The sequence below is a fragment of the Gekko japonicus genome, unplaced genomic scaffold (genome assembly GCF_001447785.1).
Source record: "Gekko japonicus isolate JY-2015 unplaced genomic scaffold, Gekko_japonicus_V1.1 scaffold1072, whole genome shotgun sequence".
NCBI lineage: Eukaryota > Metazoa > Chordata > Lepidosauria > Squamata > Gekkonidae > Gekko > Gekko japonicus.
In genome coordinates this window covers 305,575-328,227 of record NW_015173154.1, presented here as the reverse complement: position 1 = coordinate 328,227, position 22,653 = coordinate 305,575, and the positions used below count along the sequence as shown (strand labels likewise).

At 45.8% G+C, this 22,653-nt stretch overlaps 1 protein-coding gene across 1 annotated transcript in view; it reads right to left on the bottom strand.

The window, feature by feature from the left end:
• The window catches only part of LOC107119804 (diacylglycerol kinase eta-like), a 206,573-nt gene that overhangs the window by 15,371 nt on the left and 168,549 nt on the right, over nt 1–22,653 (bottom strand). The window contains exons 30-33 of the mRNA XM_015422396.1: nt 10,225–10,391; nt 7,536–7,641; nt 6,556–6,648; nt 5,469–5,588 (exon numbers count right to left, since the gene is read on the bottom strand). Coding sequence (XP_015277882.1) covers nt 5,469–5,588; nt 6,556–6,648; nt 7,536–7,641; nt 10,225–10,391 — 486 coding nt within the window. The remainder of the gene's footprint in view (nt 1–5,468; nt 5,589–6,555; nt 6,649–7,535; nt 7,642–10,224; nt 10,392–22,653) is intronic.

Sequence of the window (22,653 nt, the reverse complement as noted above, 5' to 3'; positions counted from 1 at the left end):
AGATTCAGTCTTGGGTTGTATTAAAAGGGCCATAGCATCGAAATCACAGGAGGTCATAGTCCCTCTGTATACTGCCTTGGTCAGGCCGCATCTTGAGTCCTGTGTGCAGTTCTGGAGGCCTCACTTCAAACAGGATGTGGACAAAATCGAGAGGGTGCAGAAGAGAGCAACGAGGATGATCAGGGGTCTGGAGACTGAGCCCTATGAGGAAAGGCTGAGGGCCCGGGGAATGTTTAGTTTGGAGAAGAGGAGATGGAGGGGGGACATGATTGCTCTCTTTAAATATTTGAAAGGCTGTCATTGGGAGGAGGGCAAGGAGCTGTTCCAGTTGGCAGCAGAGGAGAGGACCTGAAGCAATGGGTTTAAATTACATGCAGAAAGGTATCGGCTGTATTGCTCTCTTTAAATATTTGAAAGGCTGTCATTGGGAGGAGGGCAAGGAGCTGTTCCAGTTGGCAGCAGAGGAGAGGACCTGAAGCAATGGGTTTAAATTACATGCAGAAAGGTATCGGCTGGATATCAGGAAAAACTTTTTCACAGTCAGAGTGGTTCAAAGGTGGAATCAGCTGCCTGGGGAGGTGGTTCACAGACAGCTTTCAAGAAGAGGCTGGACGGATATTTGTCAGAGATGCTTTAGGCTTGTCCTGCACTGGGCAGGGGGTTGGACTAGATGGTCTGTATGACCCCTTCCAATTCTATAATTCTATGATTCTATAACTCTGAACTCTAACCTCCATTCCAGTGTATTTGAAAAGGTATGCCTTGCACATGAAAGCTCATACCTTGAATAAACCTTTGTTGGTCTTAAAGGTGCCTGACTGGACTCTAAATTTGTTCTACTGCTTCAGACCAACATGGCTGACCACCTGGAAATATAAATATTATAAAAACATCTAAACCCCACAATTTAAAATCTCCAATTAGGACTAGGGATGGGCACAAACCGGCTCACAAACTAAAGTTCCTGATGAGTTTTGGTGGGTTCGTGGTTCGCAAACTGAAGTTCATGGCAAGTCAACTGACATGAACTTTCCACAAATTTTCAAGCAGTTCGCAGCAGCTCATGAATTTTCAGACAGACTGTCTCTGCTCAATCAAAATGTTTACCGAACTTCAAAGCAACAGGGAAGGCAGAATTCTCCAGCCTTGGAAACACCAATAGGGACCCTCCAAAGCTTAACAGGCACTGTTGACGGCAAATAACAGTTCCCATTCTGCTCTCTGGGATCAGAATACTATATATACCCTCAGCTCACCTCTGCACCCTCTCCTCTGTTGGGTGTTAAAAGCAGAGCACATTCATTTATTCCTGTTTGTGAACACCTCTCCCCTGGTGGGGTTTGGGTGTTAGGTGGACTCAGGGCTCTGAGCCTCCTCATCAGTCTGCTCACGCTGAACAAAGGGGCTTAGCTACTGGGTGCCTCAGATAAGGATCCACATTTATACCCTCCCACCCCTCCTGACTGTGAAATCCTCTGTGCCTCCTACTTTCTCCCAATCCTGGAGCCCTGTTTCCAACCCACAGTTTGGAAGCATTGCTGCACCCTCCCCATTGAACCCTGTGCGGTAGAGTGCCAGGTGTTTCATATCCATCCCCACCCCTGTCCTCCGCAGGCACATGCAAAGGGTGCACCCAACTAAGTTGCTGCCAGAGGAGAGAGTGATGGCCAGCGGGAGGAAGAAGGCACAAGCAGAGGAAGAGCAGGAGGCCCCTCGAAGAAAGGCTCCCCGCACTCAGGGTGCTGTGGGTAGGACAACACGATCTACCTCATAGTGCAACACCTACCTCATGAAAGAATATCTCCCTCATAACACAACACCTACCTCATAGAACAACATCACTTCAGCAAACATCTAAATCAACAAACATCTGCCCCTTTTTGACTACGTCTTTCCGTTGCATTTGTACAATTCAGAACAGGTGATCCCTTATCTATACAATGTGTTTCGCTAATTGTGAATAACAAGAAGTTTCACCTAGAGGTGGGCTGTGACCAGAGGATCTATGTGTCTGGGCCTGAGGGGGGCCTGGGAGCTTTGTAAGCATGCCTCACTGGGTTCCAGTGCTTGCCGGGGGTCTCTGCCAAGCTGCAGTGGGGGGCCTTGTCAAAAATCTGGGGAGGTCTGTCTTTATGTCCTTTAGAACGTGCCTTTGGAGACGTGGAGGTGGCCCTGCCAGCTCAACATATATTTCCATTCCTTTGCTGTGTAGCAGAATATACCCCAGATGATGGGTGTGCTCTGGACCTGTGTGTTTCAGCCTGGGGCTATGAGAGTTGTGGGAACACTTCCCTTGCTTGTGTTGTGTGGCTACAGGACCTGCCAAGCTGCTGTGAGGTTACTTTGAGGAGCCCGTTGAAACTCTGGCAGTGTTTGCCTTTCTGTCCTTCAGAACCTGCCTTTGGGGGGGGGGCTGTGAGTGTAGGGGGAATGCTTACCTTCTTTCAGTGTCTGACTGGAGGGGGGGTCTGTCCAAGTGAAGTTTCCCAGTGAGTTTGATGTCACTGGCTTGTTCCTGAGCTGTTTCATCGACTGCCGTAACTGCAGCTGTCTTCTCCAGAGAGAACACTGGGGTGACCTTTTGGGCGGGTATCTGTAATTGTTAGCAGTCAGACCCCTTCTCTCATAGAGGGGCAGTTTATAGCTAGAATAACCATAAATGCCCTTCTTAAAATAGCACTTCAAATACCATAAGTGCAAGACACTGCCTGGCCCAAAGTGACACAGAATGGATGCCAGTCAGATACAAGCCTAGACGTGTAATTTAGAGTGAATAAGATCGGCTGACTGTCTGCTGTCCCCTCCATGCCCCGGAGAGATGCATCATTCAGGACAATTTAGGACAATGGGTCTCCCAAAAATCTACTGACTCACAATTGGACTAGTCCCATCAAGTCCAACCTTACTTCCTCTGCACTCACTCTAGTTAAGTGACAGTTAAGCAGTGCTAAATTCTATTCATGTAACCCATTAGCTTGTCCTGCCAGGTACTTGTGGGGTCATCAGACCTCTCACACCATATTGTCCATCTCAGAAAAGTCCATTGTTACATTTTGCTCTATATCAGAAGCATTCTTCCCAGCAATGTGTGTGTGTGAGTGCCTTTGAGCCTCCCCCCCCACTTCGCTGGGCTCTCTTCACAAAACACTGGCCATTTTGCTGCTTCTGTGGACCTTTTCCTCGACACTGGTAATTATCACCCTTCCCTAAGATCTCTCTCCCCTCTCTTCCCTGTGTTTCTCTTAGCTAGCTCTGTGTGTGTGTTTATTGTGTGCATTTTGTTTTATTCTTTCTCTTTTCTTCATAAAAATCTTTCTGATTGAACATCTGCCTGGTTTATTTCGAGAGTTCTCCTAAGGGAAAAATCTTGATATATATAGGTGGAGAATCTCCGTTCCCCCCCCCCCTGGTCTTCTTAAAACTAATCCTCTCAACTAATTAGGAGACTGCCTCTCTGCATAACATAACTGGGACCCCAGAAATGTAACCTGCCCCCATCTTGGAGAGACTGTAGAGGAGTGGGCAGCAGGGTGATGTTCTCTGTGTGTATGATGTGTGCAGTTTGCAGGGGGTCCATTCTATACACTTTTGAACCTGTGCCTGACATTTTCCCCAAAAGCACTTTCCTGTGGGCACCTTCTGGGGGGGAGCATAACTTGAACCCCCTAAATCCAATCTGCACATAACTTGGAGGGCATGTAGAGGAACATCTAGGGGAGGCCCCCTGCGAGATTGATATCTCTAGCTTGTACAGGGTCCATTCTATACACTCCTGAACCTGAGCCTGACATTTCCCCAGAAAGCACTTTCCTGAGGGCACCTTCTTGGGCGTGGGGTATAATTTGGATCCCATAAATCCAATCGTCACCAAACTTGGAAGACTGGTAGAGGAGAGTCAGCCAGAGTTTCCTTGCAAATTTGGTGTCTCTAGCATGCTGGGGAGGGGGGTCTACTGCAACATGAACCTCATTAACCTCACCAGTTCATTTGGCACCTAAAAGTTCTTGACAGGTCATGGCTCACTGCCAATAAATAAAAATTAAATTAGCTAAATGCATCTCTAAATTGTCTTCAACTGCTTCCTGTATCAAACTCGGGGCCTCGTTTGCCATGGGATCGTGTGTTCTGTCTTCATTTTCCTGTAATCATTTTGTATCTGGGCTATTGAGGTGGGCAGTTGGTGAGTGTGTGGGTGTGTGGGGGGGAACCTGCTTCACTTAGCTACTGTGTAACTCTTTTCTTAAGGGGCCTCTGGTATGGGAAGAATGTGAATGTCCTTGAATGCCTGTCTCTGCTAGCCGGCCATTGTAGATAATGAAACTGTTAGGTTCACAGGTGGTGGGGGGAAAGGAGTGTGTGCTAGTTTACGTGGGGTGCATAAATGGATTGATTGGGCAGGTCACTGGGGGGGTTGTTTGAATCATGTATAATACCTGAACTGGCGCCAACTTAGTTCTGACACAGATGGTCTCTACCTGAAACAACTACATATCTCAATAAACAAATCACTAGACGAAGAGTGTTGTTGAGTTTGTGCAAGGGTCTGACAGCCTGAAGACTGAAAGTGAGGGGGCCAAGCACACCTCCCTGGGGAAGTTGTTCCATAACTGTGGGGTTGCCATCAAAAAGGCCCTCTCTTGTGTGGCCACCAGATGAACTTCTTTGATTGCTGGGACAGTCAGGAGGGCCTCTACCTGTGATTGAATCGCCTTATGCCAAAGTCTGGACACACACCATACACTTTAATGATAAATGCCCAGTTTCAAAGTTGAACAAGCTTGAATGCATACTTTAGAGCAAGACAGAAAAAGGAATTGGAGGAAGGGAAGGCATGGTCAGGATGCTTGAGGCAAGGGCACAGGGCTGAGCTGTTGTAGGTTTTAGCAGCAACTGGCAATATTCTGCAAAAACAGCAAAGGAAGCAAAGAGAAATATAATACTGTCAGACTCCTAGTCAAGAGACTCTCAACTACACTCTCTTTGGCAGTGATTTGTTTATTGAGGTATCAGCATGATCCAGATTAGAGCAGTACCATGTCAGAACTGAGGTTTTTGGCTGTAACCTCTACAGATACAAACAATTCGAATATTGGGTCGTCCCCCCCCCGGGTTCATCCAATTGTTTCACACAGCCTTCCAGCCTAAGCCGTTAGCCTCTATGCCCACCCATAAATTCCCAGTCGCGTTATCTAAGACAGTGAGGCTTGCATAGAGTTTGCTTCAAGGTCGTCTCCATGGAGAGGCATGTCTTGGGAAAAGTTACAACAGCCGCTACGAAGGTGCCACTCTCATACCCGCACACACACACACCCTTAGGAACCCCCCATCCCCCATTGCTATGGCAAACAATGCAGAGTTTGATGCGGAGTTTGACAAATACACAGAGGAGTTATAAGGCACTGCCAGCATCACTGAATTCACATACCTAATAAAATGAAAGTATGTAGAGGAGTGTGACTTTTACCCACCTCATCATCATTGAGCTGTAGAACATAATACAGCCAAGGGATTTCAGCAAGCTTCCGCAACTCAGCACCCAAGCGCTGCACAACCATTGAGAGCAGCTCTTCGTGAGGTGATTCTAATTGCTGTGGAAACAAACCCAAATGATATGGCATGCTTATGCCTTGTACAACGATGTGTCCAATTGCTGTCTTAAGCAATGAAACACTGATTTGTTTCATTACATCTGTCCTTCCTCCAAAGAGATCAGGGTAGCAGGTGAGGCTGACAGCGACTTGCCCATGATCTCCCAGTGAACTAACTTCTTGGCCGTGGCAGGTGGGGTTGCACCTGGGGCTCCCCAGCCCACACTCAGGAGCCACAACATTCAAAGAAATGCTCATTGACTTATAAATTTACCCTACACTACTCAGATTTACCCTCTCCTTTCCACACAGAAGGAGAGCTACACACTGGGAACTTCTGGTCTCACCCCTCCTTATTCCAGCCCATTGTACCGGCCTTTCACCCATGCAGGTCCCATGGCTGGTGGTCAAAGGGGACCCTCTCCTCCCTTTCTCACCAGTGGAAAAGCTGGGCAGATACAACCCAGTGTCATTTTCTTTTTGCACGCCTGACTTGGCTTTGGTATAATACCAGCCCCTCAAAGCATGTAGGTCAATGGGTCCCACTACGTTGAGCTGGAACTGAAGCTAAAATGCCATTAGCTATGGCACTGTCAACAGCAGCTGTTGTGGTCATGGCAATGCATCAATGAACTGACCAACAGCTATGAAGGACTTACTTTGGCTCTGCTTCAAACCACCCCCACACTGTCTTCTGAACATTAATTCTTATTCGTGAACAAAGGCACATCCCACATCCTGGCTGAACGTGGTCCAGTGTGCCTCTGTGGCAGAACAAGGATTTGAACATGGCTGTCCTGGATCCCAGTCTGACACGCTGGGCAACGACTACACCGTGCTGGCTCTGACCTTATCGCCCTTTATGACTAGGGCAAGTTCTGGGTCACATCCTGCCTGAAGAATGGCAGAAACTGAGATTAGGGTGTGCTAAGCAAGCCAAAAGAAGGACCGGTTTCTGCCACCTTACCAAAGGAACCCTTCCTACTAGCAAGGATTCAGTTTCATCATGGAGCGCCTTCACACTGACGGCTGTCTCAAGGGCAATGTTTCGGGTAAGACTCTAGGAAAAGAAAGACAAGGGCACTACATTTAATAATGGACACTTTGAAACAGCGGGAAAACAATACATCAACAACAAATGTGACTGGATTTCTTCTGCTGGAATGCATAGAGGCACGTTCACTAGGATTCCAATGGCTAATAAAAGGCTCTAATGCAAGGCCTGACTACCTGGGGTCAGAAAAGGATTTTGCTGAGGCCAGCTGGTCAGGGTGCAGTTATGTTTTAGGTTGCTCGCTTGAATCGCCTGCCACGACCTGCTCTCCAGGTACCTCCTGGAGTGTGTCTGCTCTTCACCCGTGGCATTTATGCCACATACACTCATCACCAAGAAGAGGGACGGACAAAACCTGTCTTGTTCCTTTCAAAGTTGTATGAGGCAGTCTGGGAGCTCTGCAGTTTAACAGCCTCAGTGATTAATTTTCAGGATATGTTTTTTAAAAATAATTTATTATTTTTATTTTCATATACAAACAAACAACAATACAATTATTAACCGTATATCAATATATATAACATAACATAACTAGAGGAGAGCATATCAAAGACCATTTCTTTTGGGTAGCTAGAAGTTTTAGAGGTAGTGCAATATACAATTGTATATCATGCAGTACCTTAAAAATGTAACAATTTCTCATAAAAAGGATTCTTTGGTACAACGCCACCGTTTGGCAAATATTCTAATATAGGAAATTTTCAGGATATGTCGAAGAGCAGAACCATTTCTTCACAGCCTGAGCCTGATCAAGTTTGGGACAAGAATTAGAGCCACTGTCCAGCAATCATAAAGACAATGCCTTTGTTTGCAATGTCCCCCTTTGTGGGTGATCATTTTTGCTCTTCTGTTTGTTTATTCTATTCTTTATAAACCACCTCAAATACCTTTACCTCAGGAAATCTCAGATTGGCTTCATTTAAGGCATGAGAACATGCATTGACGGCATGAGCTAGCTCTTGCTCCAACAAGGTGTGTATTTTTGCAGCCTCACAGATTCTGGAAGAAGAGTTGGAGGGAACAAAGAAAGGAGTGAGAAACACGTGCCCGGGGGGGGAGGGGGTGTCAACAAACAGCTTCCAGAATACGTAGACAGAGCACTCATTTCATAAGCGTACTGCATTCAGACTGATCACTGAGTTATCACTATTTGCTGCAGAGAATCAGGCACAGACGAGGCACAGCCCACACAGAGTCCTCAGATGCTGCCCCAACACCGTTCCAATGAGCAAGGTCAGGATCTCCCAAATCTGATCACGGTTTCCAGGGCTCAGGGCCCCCCCCGCCTCTGCCCATCACTACATCAAAGATACAGGGCTGCATGCAGATTTCTATGACAGACAAAAAGTGTGACACTTCACATGTGTCTTGGAAATGCATAAATATGTATACCCAGGGCTCTTTTTGTAGAAAAAGCCCAGCAGGAACTCATTAGCATAATAGACCACACCCAACAGCAGGAACTCATTAGCATATTGGGCCACACCCCTGACAACAGAGCGCATTACACATTAGGCCACACCCCCATGTTACCAGAAGTGTGGTTATCCAGCCACACCCACCTTTTGCTTGTTATTCTGTTTACCTTGTTTGTTGTCAAAACCCAGGGCCTTTTTTTGTAGCAGGAACTCCTTTGCATGTTAGGCCACACACCCCTAATGTGGTTATCCAGCCACACCCACCTTTTGCTTGTTATTCTGTTTACTTTGTTTGTTGTCCAAACCCAGGGCCTTTTTTTGTAGCAGGAACTCCTTTACATGTTAGGCCACACACCCCCTAATGTAGCCAATCCGAATGAGTTTCTGCTGTTGGGTGTGGCCTATTATGCTAATGAGCTCCTGCTGGGCGTGGCCAACTTGGGAGCCAGCCGGAACTCCGTTCTTGTGCGTTCCTGCCCCAAAATAGCCCTGGGTAAACCAGGAAAGCAAGGGACAACACTGGCAGTTCTGGACACTGATTTAATTGCCAAGTCATGTTGTTCTCCTTCCACAGTACTGCAAAGACCTGGACCTTCCTCTCTGTGCACTTGGCTAAAATAGATCCAGGTGGGGCAGGTGGCCGTGTGGGTCTGAAGCAGCAGAACAAAGTCTGAGACCAGCCGGGCCCCTCGGAGACCAGCCGAGTCTTATTCTGGGCCTGCTCATGAAAGCCTCCGCCCAGAATAAAACTTGGTTGGCCTCCAAGGGGCCCGGCTGGACTCAGACTTTCTTCTATTTGGCCAAAAGTTCCGCTCAGATTGTGGTCCTCCTCCTGCTCCACATCCCACACCCTCCTTTGCTTTTGTCTCTCCTTCCGCTCTCTAGAATTCTGCTGCCAAGAGCCGCAACGTCTCGTCACTCAGGTCCGGCCGTGCCTCTCCTCAGACCCCTCCTCTGGCTCCCCCAGTGTGTTCCGCATCTCAGCACCAGCCCCGTGGCCCCGCTTCAGAGTGCTCTCGTCTCAGCCTGTCTCAGCCTGTCTCTGCCTGCAGCTGGCACTCCCTGGCCTTGTGGCCACCAGAAGGTCTTCTGTACTCTTACAGGGCTCCACTCATCGTCCCTTGCGACTCCTGGCACCCGGGACACCTCCTCGTTGTGGAGACGGCCCATCACCAGCAGCCTAACGGGGGTAGGGCTGGTCTCCACAGTGTTCCCTTTTATAGCTGAATCCAGGCAGTAGCGCATGCGCTTAATTTCAGCCTAATGTCCCTGAAACTGCCCATTCAAGACCCAAGGAAGATTACAACGGCTGAACTGTGAATTTCCCACTTTTGCCTAAAATTACCTTTATCAGCATATAAAGACCAAATCAATAGGAATAGCATCATGCCATACTGATGGCAACAGGCACAGAAAGCTTAAAAGGGGGTTAGACAGATTCATGGAGGAGAGGTCTATCAGTGGATACTAGCCACAGTGACTAAAGGGAACCTCCACATTCAGGGGCAGTCAACCTGTGAATCCCAGTACCAGGGGGAAACAAGAAGGGAAGGCCTCAGCCTCTATGCCCTGTTGTCGGACTTGCAGGTTGGACACTGTGAGAAACAGGATGCTGCACTAGGTGGACCACACGGGTCTGATCCAGCGGGGCTCTTCTGACACTCGTACTGCAGGATTAAAAGGCAAAATACCGGTAGTTGATCACCTGCCCAACTTTCTAATCCTTCTGTGCATGGACAGCAGGTACACCCGGGGATTTGGGGACTGATTGCCATCTCAGAAATTCTAGATACGTTGTATTTTAAATCGGACTTCTGTATTGTATTTTCACTGTTTTACTGGGTTGCAACCTGCCCTGAGCTTGCTTGCGGGGGAGGGCGGGATAAAAATGTGATAAAATAAATAAAAATGAATAATGGAGTACATTTGCGGCACTTGCATGCTTTACACCACATCTAGGCATAAAACTGCTTAGAAATCAGAAAATTAAAACAGTACGTAATTTTTCTGTAAAACTCTGAATGTAACAGTAACAGAGTGATGACAAACCTCTACAAAAAAATTCAGGATGCCTTTTGCCACAACACCCCCACCCCCACCCACCCCCGTCACCAGGACCGAGTGATGCTTCTGCAGAGCTCAGCTGTGCTTTGTTGCTCTGTACCTGGTAATCAGTTCTTCCGCAGCCTGAGAACAGAACTGGATCTGTGCAGCCTCTTCTTCAGTGACCAGCTCCACAGCCTGTTGAGGGTATAAAGGAGACTGGAGGACTGGTTTGCAGGAATCACACTTCTGTTTGTCTTCCCAAGACTTCAGGGTACTTTCAAAGGCCTGTCCAGAATTGAACAAGGTACTCAACATTATTCCCAAGGTTTCCATTTGAGAGCATTATGTATACACACATTCCACACACATGATAGATTTTACAAAACAATAGTTGTGTTTTTAAAAATCGTTATCATTGTCATTACAGCTCTTGGATTCATTACTATATTCAGTTTTCATTTCCATTGGTTCCAATGGGAAACAACCATATACTTAGGCATTTTAGCCCTCACCAAAGAGATCCCCCCAACCCCCCACTGAATTGCAGGCAAAAAGAAAAAGGGTCCCTTTTGCATGTGCAATTAAAATCCCTGCTTGCACTGCAGGGTGACAACACTTATTTGTAGGGATGGACACAGACCCGACCATGAACCAAACTCTGGGCTGAACTTTGCCCGGTTCAGGCTTGCGAACCTTGGTTCGCAAACAGCGCCTTCCCCCTAACACTCACCAAGCTTCTGTTCAGTTCGGGGTTTGGCTTCCCGATGCATTTGCTTCACTTCCAGGTGGCGTCAGGCCCCTGACCCCAGTGTGCCCGCATTGCCTGAAATGACACAAGTGCACTGCCCAACATGCTCATGTCACTTCTGGGTGACATGGATGTGCCGGTGGCAGGGCCTGAAGTTCAGGCAGGTTTTCTGCTTGGGGGTTCAATTCAGGGCTCAGTTCAGAGCTGTCCGGCTTGCGAGCCACAAACCGAACCGGGCTTTCCTGGTCTGTGCCCATTCCTACTAATTTATATTTATTTAAGGAATGTCTATGTTACTTTTCTGCTCAAAATGAACACCCAAGGTAGCTCCTGGGATAAAACATAAGAACATAAGAATGTTGGATCAAGCCAAAGGCCCATCCAGCCCAACACTCTGTATCACACAGTGGCCAAAAATACCAGGTGCCATCAGGAGGTCCACCAGTGGGGCCAGGACATTAGAAGCCCTCCCTCGGTTGACCCCCCCAAGCACCAAGAAGACAGAGCATCCCTTGCCTCAGAGTCCCTATCTATACCCTGTGCCACCGCTCCCCTTTTTAAGGTGTGGTAACCAGAATTGCACACAGTATTCCAAATGAGGTCGCACCATTGATTTATATAGGGGCATTATGATATTGGCTGATCTGTTTTCAATACCCTTCCTAATAATCCCCAGCATAGCATTGGCCTTTGTTATTGCAGTCACACACTGTCTCGACATTTTCATTGAGTTATCTAAGATCTCTCTCTTGTTCAGTCTCTGCCAGTTCAGACCCCACCAATGTGTATTTATATTTTGGGGAGATCATCGGGGCCAACGATTTCCTATGAAGATCCCATAACTTCAAGGTCGAATCTAGGAAGGCGTTTTGCATTATATTCTCCGTTCTTCGTTTCTTATCCATCCATATTGTTTCTGCTAGGAAATATGGTGTGATATATGACTGTTCAATCTGGATCCAGCTCGCAGCCTGAGGCAATTGAAGCATCATAACAATGTGTGAAAGAGCAGCTGCCCTGTGATATAGTTGGAGGGATGGGATTCCGAGACCTCCAAAAGAGGTCGGTTTGGCTAGATGTCACTGATCCACTCTTGACTTAGATGAATTCCAAAGAAAGTTGGTGAGTGCCACTTGGAGAAGGTCTTTTCGTCTATGAAGATAGGTAATGCCTGGAACAGATACAGGAAACACGGGAAAATGAAACTTTGTATTAACTGTAACCTATCTGCCAATGTCAGCTTCTGCTCATTCCACTTTTGGATTTCCCCTTGGATCTCTTTATGAAGTCTGTGAAAATTACAGTCCATAAGATTATTTAGGTTTAGAGGTATGTTGACTTCAAGGTGTTTCCACTCCGATGTGATCCATCTGTAGCTGTAGTTATGTTGAAGTTCATTTCTGGGAGCTTTAGAAAGTTTGATGGGATACACCTCTGATTTGCTTTCATTCAGGTGGAGGCCCGAGATTTTTCCGAAGTCAAGGATGGTGTCTACTACTGCTGACAAAGACCTCGCTGGGTCTTCAATATACAGCGTCATGTCGTCTGTGTACATGGTAAGTTTGTGCTCTGTCTCCTCTATTCCCATACCTTTGAAGGTTGAATTTTTGCACAGTCTTCCCACTAAAGGTTCTATGGCCAAGGCGAAGATGAGTGGCAAAAATGGGCATCCTTGCCGCGTGCCTCTTGTAGGGGAGAAAAATGCAGAATTCATTCAATTTACACGCACTCTGGATTTTGGATGTCTGTATAGAGTTTCTAGGGCCTGTAGAAAGTGGTTGCCGAAGCCCATGTGTCTAAGAAGCATCATGAGGTATTGGAGTTCTATCGAATTGGAGGCTTTTTCAAAGTCGATTCTACCTTGGATGTCTTTTCTCTCAGGATGATATTGAGGGACCTTCTAATATTGTCAGTGATCTGCCTACCGGGTATAAAGCCCATTTGGTCCATATGTATGAGATCTATAATTACAGATTTGAGACGGTTGGCTAGGATTGTGGAGAACAGTTTTGCATCATTATTGATTAGGGCTATGGGGCGATATGATGCCAGATCTGTCTTTGCCCTTCTTGGGTATGACAATTATCGATGATTCGGCCCACGATGGTGGTAGTCTGTGGCCCAATAGAGCAGAGTTGCAGAGGGTGAGAAGAGGGTCTAGAAGAGAGGAACTGAAAGTTTTATAAAACTCTGCCGGAAGCCCGTCTATCTCTGGCGCCTTATTACATTTTGTCTGCTTTATCACGTTTTCTAGTTCATTGCGCGTAATCGGGCTGTCTAAACTGGTTGCTTGTGACAGAGGTAAAGTGTTAATTGTAGTGACAGAGTCCAAGAAGGTGTGAGTATCATCCAATTTCGGTGAGGATGAGGTGTATAATTTTTTGTAAAAGTCTGCAAAGGTATTTGCAATCACCCGCGATGCGATCGCGGTGTTTTTACTTCAGGTGTTTTTACTGAGGCGACCACTGCTTTCTTCTTCTAACCCTTGACTCTCCAAGCTAGTAGTTTCATATTTTTAGCTGATTTGTGCCAGAATTTTTGTTTCATCATTAGTGGGCTCCTCTGTATAGATTTCATTTCCATGGAATCCAGCACTTTCCGTTCTGCATGTGGTTTCAAATGGGTTGAATTTTTTCCCATCCTTTTGTGTTCCTGCTCTAGGGCGGTGATATGACACAATGTTTCCATTTTCAATTTGTGTGTTTCTCATTTCAGATGGGCTGATTCCGAGATGATGGAGCCTCTTAAAACTGCTTTCAACGTGTCCCATTGGATCGCTGGGTCTGTTTCCATGTACTTGTGTGTCATCAGGAAGTTTTTAATCTCTTTGACTATCTTTTCTGTAATTGATGTTCGTAATAAAATGGAAGTATCCAACGACCACTGTCTGTCTGTAGTTTCTTCCATGATATCAGAGATTCAGCATTCCAGCCAGGCGTGGTCTGTAAGGTGTCTGGGACCAAAGTCGGAAGATGTTGCGACTCCCCTGGAGCCTTGGTAAAAGGCTCCCAGCCAGGGGGCTTTTGAGGGGTGAACTCTTCGATGGCCGAAAGCTGGAGAATTGAGGCGCCCCTCCACCCCAAAAGTCCTGCCGCTGAGTGTCACGCGGGATCCTTGGGCGCTTGCCCATTGTATTAAAGTGTCTTAAAATGTTTTATTGTGTTTTTATCGCACTGTGTGCCATGTTGTGTATTATGGTGCTGTAATGCACCTCATACTGTAAGCCGCCCTGAGCCTGCGTGCGGGGAGGGCGGGGTATAAATAAAATTAAATAAATAAATAATAAATAATAAAATCCTGATATTGTTGCCCCCAATTTTCAAGGGTGTTCCTGAAGTTGCTTTCAAAACAGCATCTCTCACATGTCTCTTTGAGAATCTGACCACTATTTTCCCAGGCAGATTATTTTTCTTGATGTATGATGAATAGGACCTGTAGATCACATCCATCTCACTGCAAAGGTATTCCGCTGTTGAATCTGTCATTGGGGATATTGCTTTGCTCAACCGTTGCTTCAGATTCTCTCTTTTAATTTCCAGGACCCCTTGAAACTGTAGGACCAAATTTGCTTTATCCATTTGTAGCTGTAAAAGCTTTGAATCTTCCGTAGCTTGCTTCATTTTCAGCTTTTTCAGCTTTTTCTTAACTCTTTTAGTAGTGACATCCATTTCTTTCACCTTCTCTCCCATTTGCTCTGTGGTTTTTATGGATTGAGTCAGTTGCATCTACTGCGCTGCCACACTCTGATCAATTATTGACAGTTGTTGTTTAATGCCAGTAATCAAATACCTATCTGCTTTATCAAAGTCTTTTGGAAATATATTCAATAACAATATTTCTGGAGTAAATGGGACCTTAGTTCTTATACTTTTTTGCATTATTTCATATACCCATCTCCAAAACCTTTTTGTAACATCACATAGCCACCATATATGATAGAATGAACCAGTCTTATTCTTACACCTTTTTCTTAACTTTTTTAGTAGTGACGTCCATTTCCTTCACCTTCTCTCCCATTTGCTCTGTTGCTTTTAAGGATTGAGTCAGTTGCATCTGCTGCGCTGCCACGCTCTGACCAATTATTGACAGTTGTTGTTTAATGCCAGTGATCTCATTCAGCAGGGGGTGCAGGGAGTCAGCCAAGAGTTTTGAGAGCTCAGTGACCTCATCCATTCGAGGACTGCCCCCTAGTTTCAGTTTCAACAGCTTCTCTTTCTCTGGTTTCTTCCCTGCCATCTTTTTGGATTTGTTTACTTTCAAAAAAGTTGCTAAAGTCTCTGATATTCGTCCGAATGCTTTTCTGCACTCTGGTAAGTCTCTTAAAACCGTTTTAGTCGCTTATTTTTCCGCTTCCCCCTCTTTCTGTCCGTGTTCCGTCTATGTGTTTGGGAGGGACCCCTCCACCGCTCACTTTCCCATTGCTCTTTAGGGCGGGCAGCTTCTTTTTATGTCTTCATGCTCGCTTCAACCCGAATCACAGTTCGTTGTTCGCCATTCGGCCTCGCTTGTCATCATTTATTTCGCCCGATCTCCAACGCTTGTCCCGGTCAGCAGCACTTGTACCATGCGGTCACTCAGCGGCAGGACTTTTGGGGTGGAGGGGCGCCTCAATTCTCCAGCTTTCGGCCATCGAAGAGTTCAAAAGCCCCCTGGCTGGGAGCCTTTTACCAAGGCTCCAGGGGAGTCGCAACCCATCGGACCCCCTCCCACACACTGGTGTGCAGTTTAGATCCCCAGGACGTCCAGGAGATGTGTCTGCCTACGTGTCGCCATAAACCGGAAGTCGGAGATCCGTAGGGCTTCTAAGAGGGTCAGTCCCAAGTCCTCGTCTATAGCCTGGAGTGTAGAACCGTGGTGGGACACTTGCAACCCTCACGATAGCAGCTATCTATATTGAACGTTAGCTTGTTGCAAGCGTGAAGTGGTTCAGATTTTTAAAGCTTTTTGTGGCACATCGGGATATACTTGGATCTGATGTTCGTTATATAACAAGTATCCCTTCTCTGCGGCCTCTTTCAGGATTCATTGCCTTGTCCTCCCATCTGCAAACTGCACTAAAATGTCTCTCGGTCCCTTTCGCTTTGGATTTGCTGCGGGGCCCAGTCTGAAAGCCTTCAGAATATGTGGTGCCACTCCCTCCTCTAATTGAAAAACGAAGGTCATGTTCGTTCCATGTTTTCTTCCTCCCCTTCTGGGACCCCATGGAATTTTAAGTTCAGTTGTCTCATATGTGTCTCAATGGTAAGTAAACGTTCGCTATGGTTTGTTTCCCGCGCTTGGAGGTCCTTAACATCTTCCTTCAGTAAAGTACTCATATTTAAAGCCAACTCAGCTGTGTTTGTGGTTTTGGTTAGAACGGATTGAATGTCTATAAGTTGATTAGTCTTTTTTTCCATTCTTTCTAATAGAAGGGGGAGGTCTGGTTTGTTGGCTGTGGAAACGGAGGCCTGTGCCTGAGTGTCCGCCATTTTAGGAGGTGCTACTCTGAGTTTTCAGGGCTTGCTTTGCTTTTTTTCGGATTAAAAAAGTTCTGTGAAGATTTTATAGCTGCTCTAGTAGATGAGGGTTTAGGGCTATGGTTCTTACCCATTCCTCTTCGGTTCGAAGTGTTTTTCGGGTTTGTAGATTTGCTTTTAGAGAGGGGAGAGATGGAGCCCATAAATTATGTGACTGTCATGCTGCTCGACGTCACCACACACCCCTCTCTCGTTTCTGCTCTTATGTATCCTCTGTCAGCCCTGATAGGGGCAGGTTGATGTGTCTGTCCTCTACCCTCCAAGCCAGTAGTCTTCAGGATATTGAAATTTTAGGCACCATTTCCAGTGAGTAAGATGCAGGACAGCCCCATCTCATCCTTCATTAGAGCACTTCATGGAAATTCTGATAGACTTGGACGTTTCAATGGCTGGTCCAGGGAGCTGGATGTTGCCAGATGGTCAGCCAGGAGCTCAGCAGACTGCTTCCACTATAGCCAGAAATCCTGTCCAGAGCAACTTCTGCTTATAGAATCAAGAGAATGCTCCAAGCTCTGGTTGGTAGGAAAAAGAAATGCCCAGGGGGTTGACTTCCGGCTTTGAGTAAAGATCTGCTGACTATCTTGGTTAGAAGATATCTCTGTCAGATTGTCCACTGTTACGGTCTTCTCATGATTCGTTACCTCACAAAACCATAAGAAGCAGCCAGCAGGGCACCAAAAGAAAAGCCATTTTGAAAGATGGCCAGAGTGGGCAGACTGTTGTTATGTTTAACAGATTAGTTATAAGAAAGGCAGAGAGGATTCTGTTTAAATTTTATTAGTTCATTTCCCAATAAATATTCCTAAATATGAAGAGCCAGTGGTCCATTTATTCCAGCATTCTGTCACACACAGGAGCCAATCAGTTCCTCTGGAGGTCCAACAACAAGAAACAGAGACTTCCCCTGATGTTGCCTCCTCGCACTGGGATTCATAGGTTGTCTGTGTCTGAATGTGGAGCTTTCCTTTAGACACCATGGCTAGTAGCCACTGATAAGACTCCTCCAAAAATCTGTCTAATCCTCCATATGTGCCCCCTTGCCCAGCTGGTGCGGAGTTTCAGGCTGGGCTGTCATTAACATGCTGATGACACCCAGCTATATGTGTTGATGAGTGGCTAGCCGGAGACTACTCCACCTGCCCTGGCTGAGGGACTGGAAGTACTGGTTTGATGGCTGAAGCAGATCCAACTGAGACTAAATCCATCAAAGACTGAGGTCCTGTGGCTGGGTCAAGGTGATGCGGGGGCAGGATGCCAACTTCCTTCTCTTGATGGTGTGCCTTTAACATCAGCACCGACCATCAAGAGGTTAGGGGTGATGCTTGAGGCCTCCCTGTCAATGGAGGTACAGATCACCAACACAACTAGACTTGTGTTTTTCCATCTACACCAGGCAAGACAATTGGCTCCCTACCTGTCCCGCCAAGATCTAGTCACAGTGATTCATGCAATGGTCACCTCTAGAGTGGACTACTGTAACTCGTTCTATGCAGGGCTACCCTTGAGGCTGACATGGACATTCCAACTCATCCAGAATGTGGCGGCACAGGTCCTTACAGAGACTCCAGTTAGAGCACATATTCAACCTATGCTCCGTCAGCTGCACTGGCTCCCAGTTGAATTCCGGATCAAGTTCAAGGTTATGGTATTGACCTTTAAAGCCCTAAACGGTCTGGGGCCAACATATCTGAGGGACCGCCTCTCCTGGTACATCCCCTAAAGGGCACTATGCTCAGCTAATAACAACTTGTTAATGATCCCTGGCCTGAAGACCCTCTGGCTATCCTGGGTTGCAGACCTTTGAGATGTTTGGTTGATATATACACTGAGTCACCTGGGGCTAATTTCCATTCGGGACTGCATTTGCCATCCGCATAACGTTTGTAGTCCTCCTTGGCTTTAACCAGAGTCTTTTGCAGCAAGTCCCAATTCTTGGTCACATTTGACCCCCACAACTGAGCATCCCCTTTTATAGGTTAGTTTAGATCCACAGTAGGCAGTGGATCACCCTCGTACCCATGGACTGCCTTAAAAGGAGACATCCCTATTGAACTATGGAGTGAATTATTATAACTGTACTCAGCGAAAGGCAATGGGGCACCCAGTCATCTTGTTGATAGTTAACATAGCAACGCAGGAATTGCTCCAACACTTGATTTGTACGTTCCGTTTGGCCATCAGTTTCGGGGTGGTGACTACTACTCAAACCCCTCGCTACCCCCAACAGGGTCATCAGTTCCTTCCAGAACTTTGCAATGAATTGAGTCCTGCGATCGGATATGACCTTTTTTGGAATTCCGCGTAATTGGATCACGTGTTGCAAAAACATAGTGGCCAGCTGCTTTGCCATGGGGATGACTTTATTTTTATTTGCTTTCAATTTGTATCCCACCTTACCAGTATGAACTGGCACTTGTTTTGAAAACAGGTCTACTACCACCCACACAACCATTTTCCTCAAGCTCTCGGGCAAATCCGTTATACAATCCAGGCACTTTGCCTCCCCACCACTTTGGCAAGAGGCCACGTACTTGGAGATATCCTTTTTCATCCCTAGCCACCAGAACTGGTGCTGAACCAAATGTAACGTTTTCAAATAGCCAAAATGCCCTGACAGTTTATCGTCATGACTTCGGGCTAAAATTTCTCCCCACAAGGACTCTGGCACATAAGTCTTTTCACCCTTACTCCAGCTACCATTGTCTTATTGTTGCAACCTTTCACCAGTTATAGTCTCTAAATCATGAGGAGTAAGAGCTGCCTTGATTTTCTCCAGCCACTCGTTTAGCACCTCCTCCCTTCCCACTTTTGCCTGTCGCCATGTCACCACCACCCCACCCAACTGGGCCAGTGAAAACACGGTGCTGGTGATCACATCCTGTTGGCTGGTGTGTTGCAGAAGGTGGGAGAGGGCGTCTGCTAGAAAGTTAGCTTTCCCAGGGAGGTACCTTATAGTGAATCGATACTTAGAGAAAAACTCTGCCCATCGCACCTGCTTCGCGTTCAAGCGGCGCGGATTTCTCAGCACTTCTAAGTTTTTGTGATCAGTCCAAACCTCAAAAGGCACCCTTGCTCCCTCCAACCAATGATGCCAAGTAGTGAGGGCTAACTTCACAGCTGCCACTTCCTTGTCCCACACAGCCCAATTCCTTTCACCCCCACCCAATTTTTAGACACGTATGCGAGCGAGTGCAATTTCCCGTCTGCCCCATGCTGTAGGATTGCCCCCCCATTGCTACATTGGAGGTGTCCACTTGTACGATAAAGTCATTATTTTCATTGGGGTGGTGGAGTATGGGCTCTGATGTAAATAACCTCTTTAGATTCTTGAAAGCTTGTTGGCACTCAGGAGTCCTTTGTAACTTATTCCCCCCCCCTTGCTCGCTTCTGGCCCCTTCCCCTTAGTCTTTAGATCAGTGAGAGCAAAGACACTTGAGCAAAATTGGAGATGAAAGAACAGTAAAAATTCGCAAATCCTAAAAAGGATTGTAACTACCTTCAAGTCTTGGGGGGTTCTGTCCCCAGTGCATCTTGAAACTTCTTGGGGTCCATGCCTAATCACTCTTGGGTGATTCAGTACTCCAGAAATTTTATCTCAGTTCGATGGAATTCGCATTTAGACAGCTTGGCATAAAAGTGATTATCATAAAGGGCCGTTAACACTTCTCGCACTAGTTTCACGTGTGAATCCATGTCTTGCATGTACACCAACATTGTCATCTAAGTAAACAACCACCCCCTTAAACAAGTGCTTGTGTAATACTTCATTTATCAAGTTCATAAACACTCTGGGGGCTCCCACCAACCCAAATGGCATAACCATATACTGATTTTCTGATTGACATAAGAACAGAAAGTGACCATTTACCTTTAGCCCTCAAAAGTTTTGGTCCACTAGGTTGATGGGTCAACTCTGTCCTGAAGTGACAGAGCCTAAGCTTTCAGAACAGACAGGGAGGATTAGATTTAAATGGTCTTCTCATATCAATGAAAATTTCTCTAACTGATTATTACCACCTATTAATTTCCAATCTCCAGCCTCTACTCTTGAGATCTTAAACATGATAGGATCTCCAGCAATAAAAAAATAGTTTGATCATGAGTGCACCCAAGCGAAATTGACTCTCAGAGAGTACTTTAGGGCCTTTCAACAAAATCCAAATTTAACTGCTAAATTAGAATTACAACTTTAAAAAAAGGAAGATAAGGAGCTGTTAAAAGCCAAAAAAAGAGCTGCTGATTCCCTTTTATGACAATCCCTTATTAAGGCCACTGGAGAAAAAGATAATGTCAGCTTCTGGAAAATCATCTCCAATTCACAAATCAAGACTTCTAGTGCCCCCAATCCTATCTCTGCAGAAGCATGGGAAGAGCATTATAACAGCTTATTTAGGGATCAGCGGTATCTTGCGCCTCCTGATATTCTTCTAGATCGGTCCACACAATGGCCTCTAGTCTCCATATCTGAAACTACCTTGTTAATATCACAGTTGAAATCTGGAAAAGCCCCAGGAGATGACTTTATTTATTTATTTATTTATTAAGATTTATACCCCGCCCTCCCCGCAGAGCGGGCTCAGGGCGGCTTACAAGGGGCAAAGCCCATATAAAACAGATAAAAGCAATAAAACATTCATGACAGTTGCTGAGCTTTTAAAATCGCACATAGATTGGTGGGCTCCAGTCTTAGCAAATCTTTTTTCCTATATAGATGCCTCAACTCAGATTCCCAAAGCCTGGGGATTGGCTATAATTGTTCCTTTATTTAAAAAGGGTAGCCCCTATGACCCTTCGAACTGCAGACCAATTAGTCTTCTGAATGTGATTTGTAAGCTATATACTAAACACCTCTGTCAGAAGCTGTGTGAATGGCTATATCACAGCAACTTGCTTGAAATTGAACAAGCTGGTTTCACACCTAGGTGCGCTACTATTGATCATTGCTTAGTCCTAGATTATTTTATTTTTAAATATGTGAAACATCGGAAGACTACCTTGTATGGGGCCTTTGTGGACCTCAAGGTGGCCTTTGACTCTGTTTCTAGGGGAAGGCTTTGGCCCAAATTGGCTGACATGGGTATCAATAGAAGGCTATTGCTTCTATTAATTAAACTGCACGAAAATAATCACATCCAAATAAGACTCACACGAGATGGGAAACTATCAAAAAGAATTCCAGTGCAAAAAAGGAGTCAGACAAGGTTGCCTTTTGGCTCCCTTCTTATTTAACACCTATGTTAACCACATGCCTTCATTCAATTGATACTCATGCTCCCTCATTCTCAGGTAGCAGAAAGGTTTCAGTATGCTGACGATGCTATTCTTTTATACCAGACAAGGATTGGCCTGAAGCGAGCTCTGATAGAATTTAAAGAGCAATGTGACACTGAACTACTATCTATTAATTTTGCTAAAACTAAAATTGTCTGTTTTGGTAACTCATTCAGGAAGTTCAACTGGAATATTAAAGGAAATGCCACAGATCAAGTTAAGAACTTTCAATATTTAGGCATTACCTTTTCTTATAATTCCAAATTCTCAGCACATCTGTCCTCATCAGCTAACTTGGCAGAGAGAAGTGCAAATGCCATTCTTAGATTATTCAGAAGGAAAGGTGCAGGCTTTCTCCCCATGGCCTTAAAAACCTACCAGGCAAAATCATTGGTTCAACTCCTGTATGGATCACAAATCAGACTTTCTGCCAATCTAAAGACCCTTGAAAGGGTTCAGTCTAAATTTCTTAGATCTCTATTTGGCGTTCCTAGAAGCACTTAGGCAAGAGGTCGGGCTACTCAGAGTTGAAGCAAAGGTCTGGGAGCAGACTATAACACTTTGGCTAAAAATTTATTACAACCCAAAGGGTTTAATACCTTACCTTTTAGCCTTGGACCCTTACCCTGCCTGGTCCTCACAAATTCTTAATAAGTTAAATCAGATTGGCCTATTCCCAGAAGATCTCTTCTATGGAATACAAGGCAAGAACAGCTGCCGTGCAGAGGCTTCGTGATATTAAATCACAAAATGAAGAAGCTTTGCTACCCAAGAAGTTCAGAAATATAAAATCTTGGCCTAATTTTACTGTTGCCCCTTATTTAGTTATTCCAGAGCCCATTTTGAGGCACTCCTTTCCGCTGTAAAGGTAAAGGTTCCCTTGCTCGAAAGCCAGTCGAATCCGACTCTAGGGTTGCAGTGCTCATCTCCGTTTCAAAGCCGAAGAGCCAGTGCTGTCCGAAGATGTTTCCATGGTCATGTGGCCAGCATGACTAAACACCAAGGCACACGG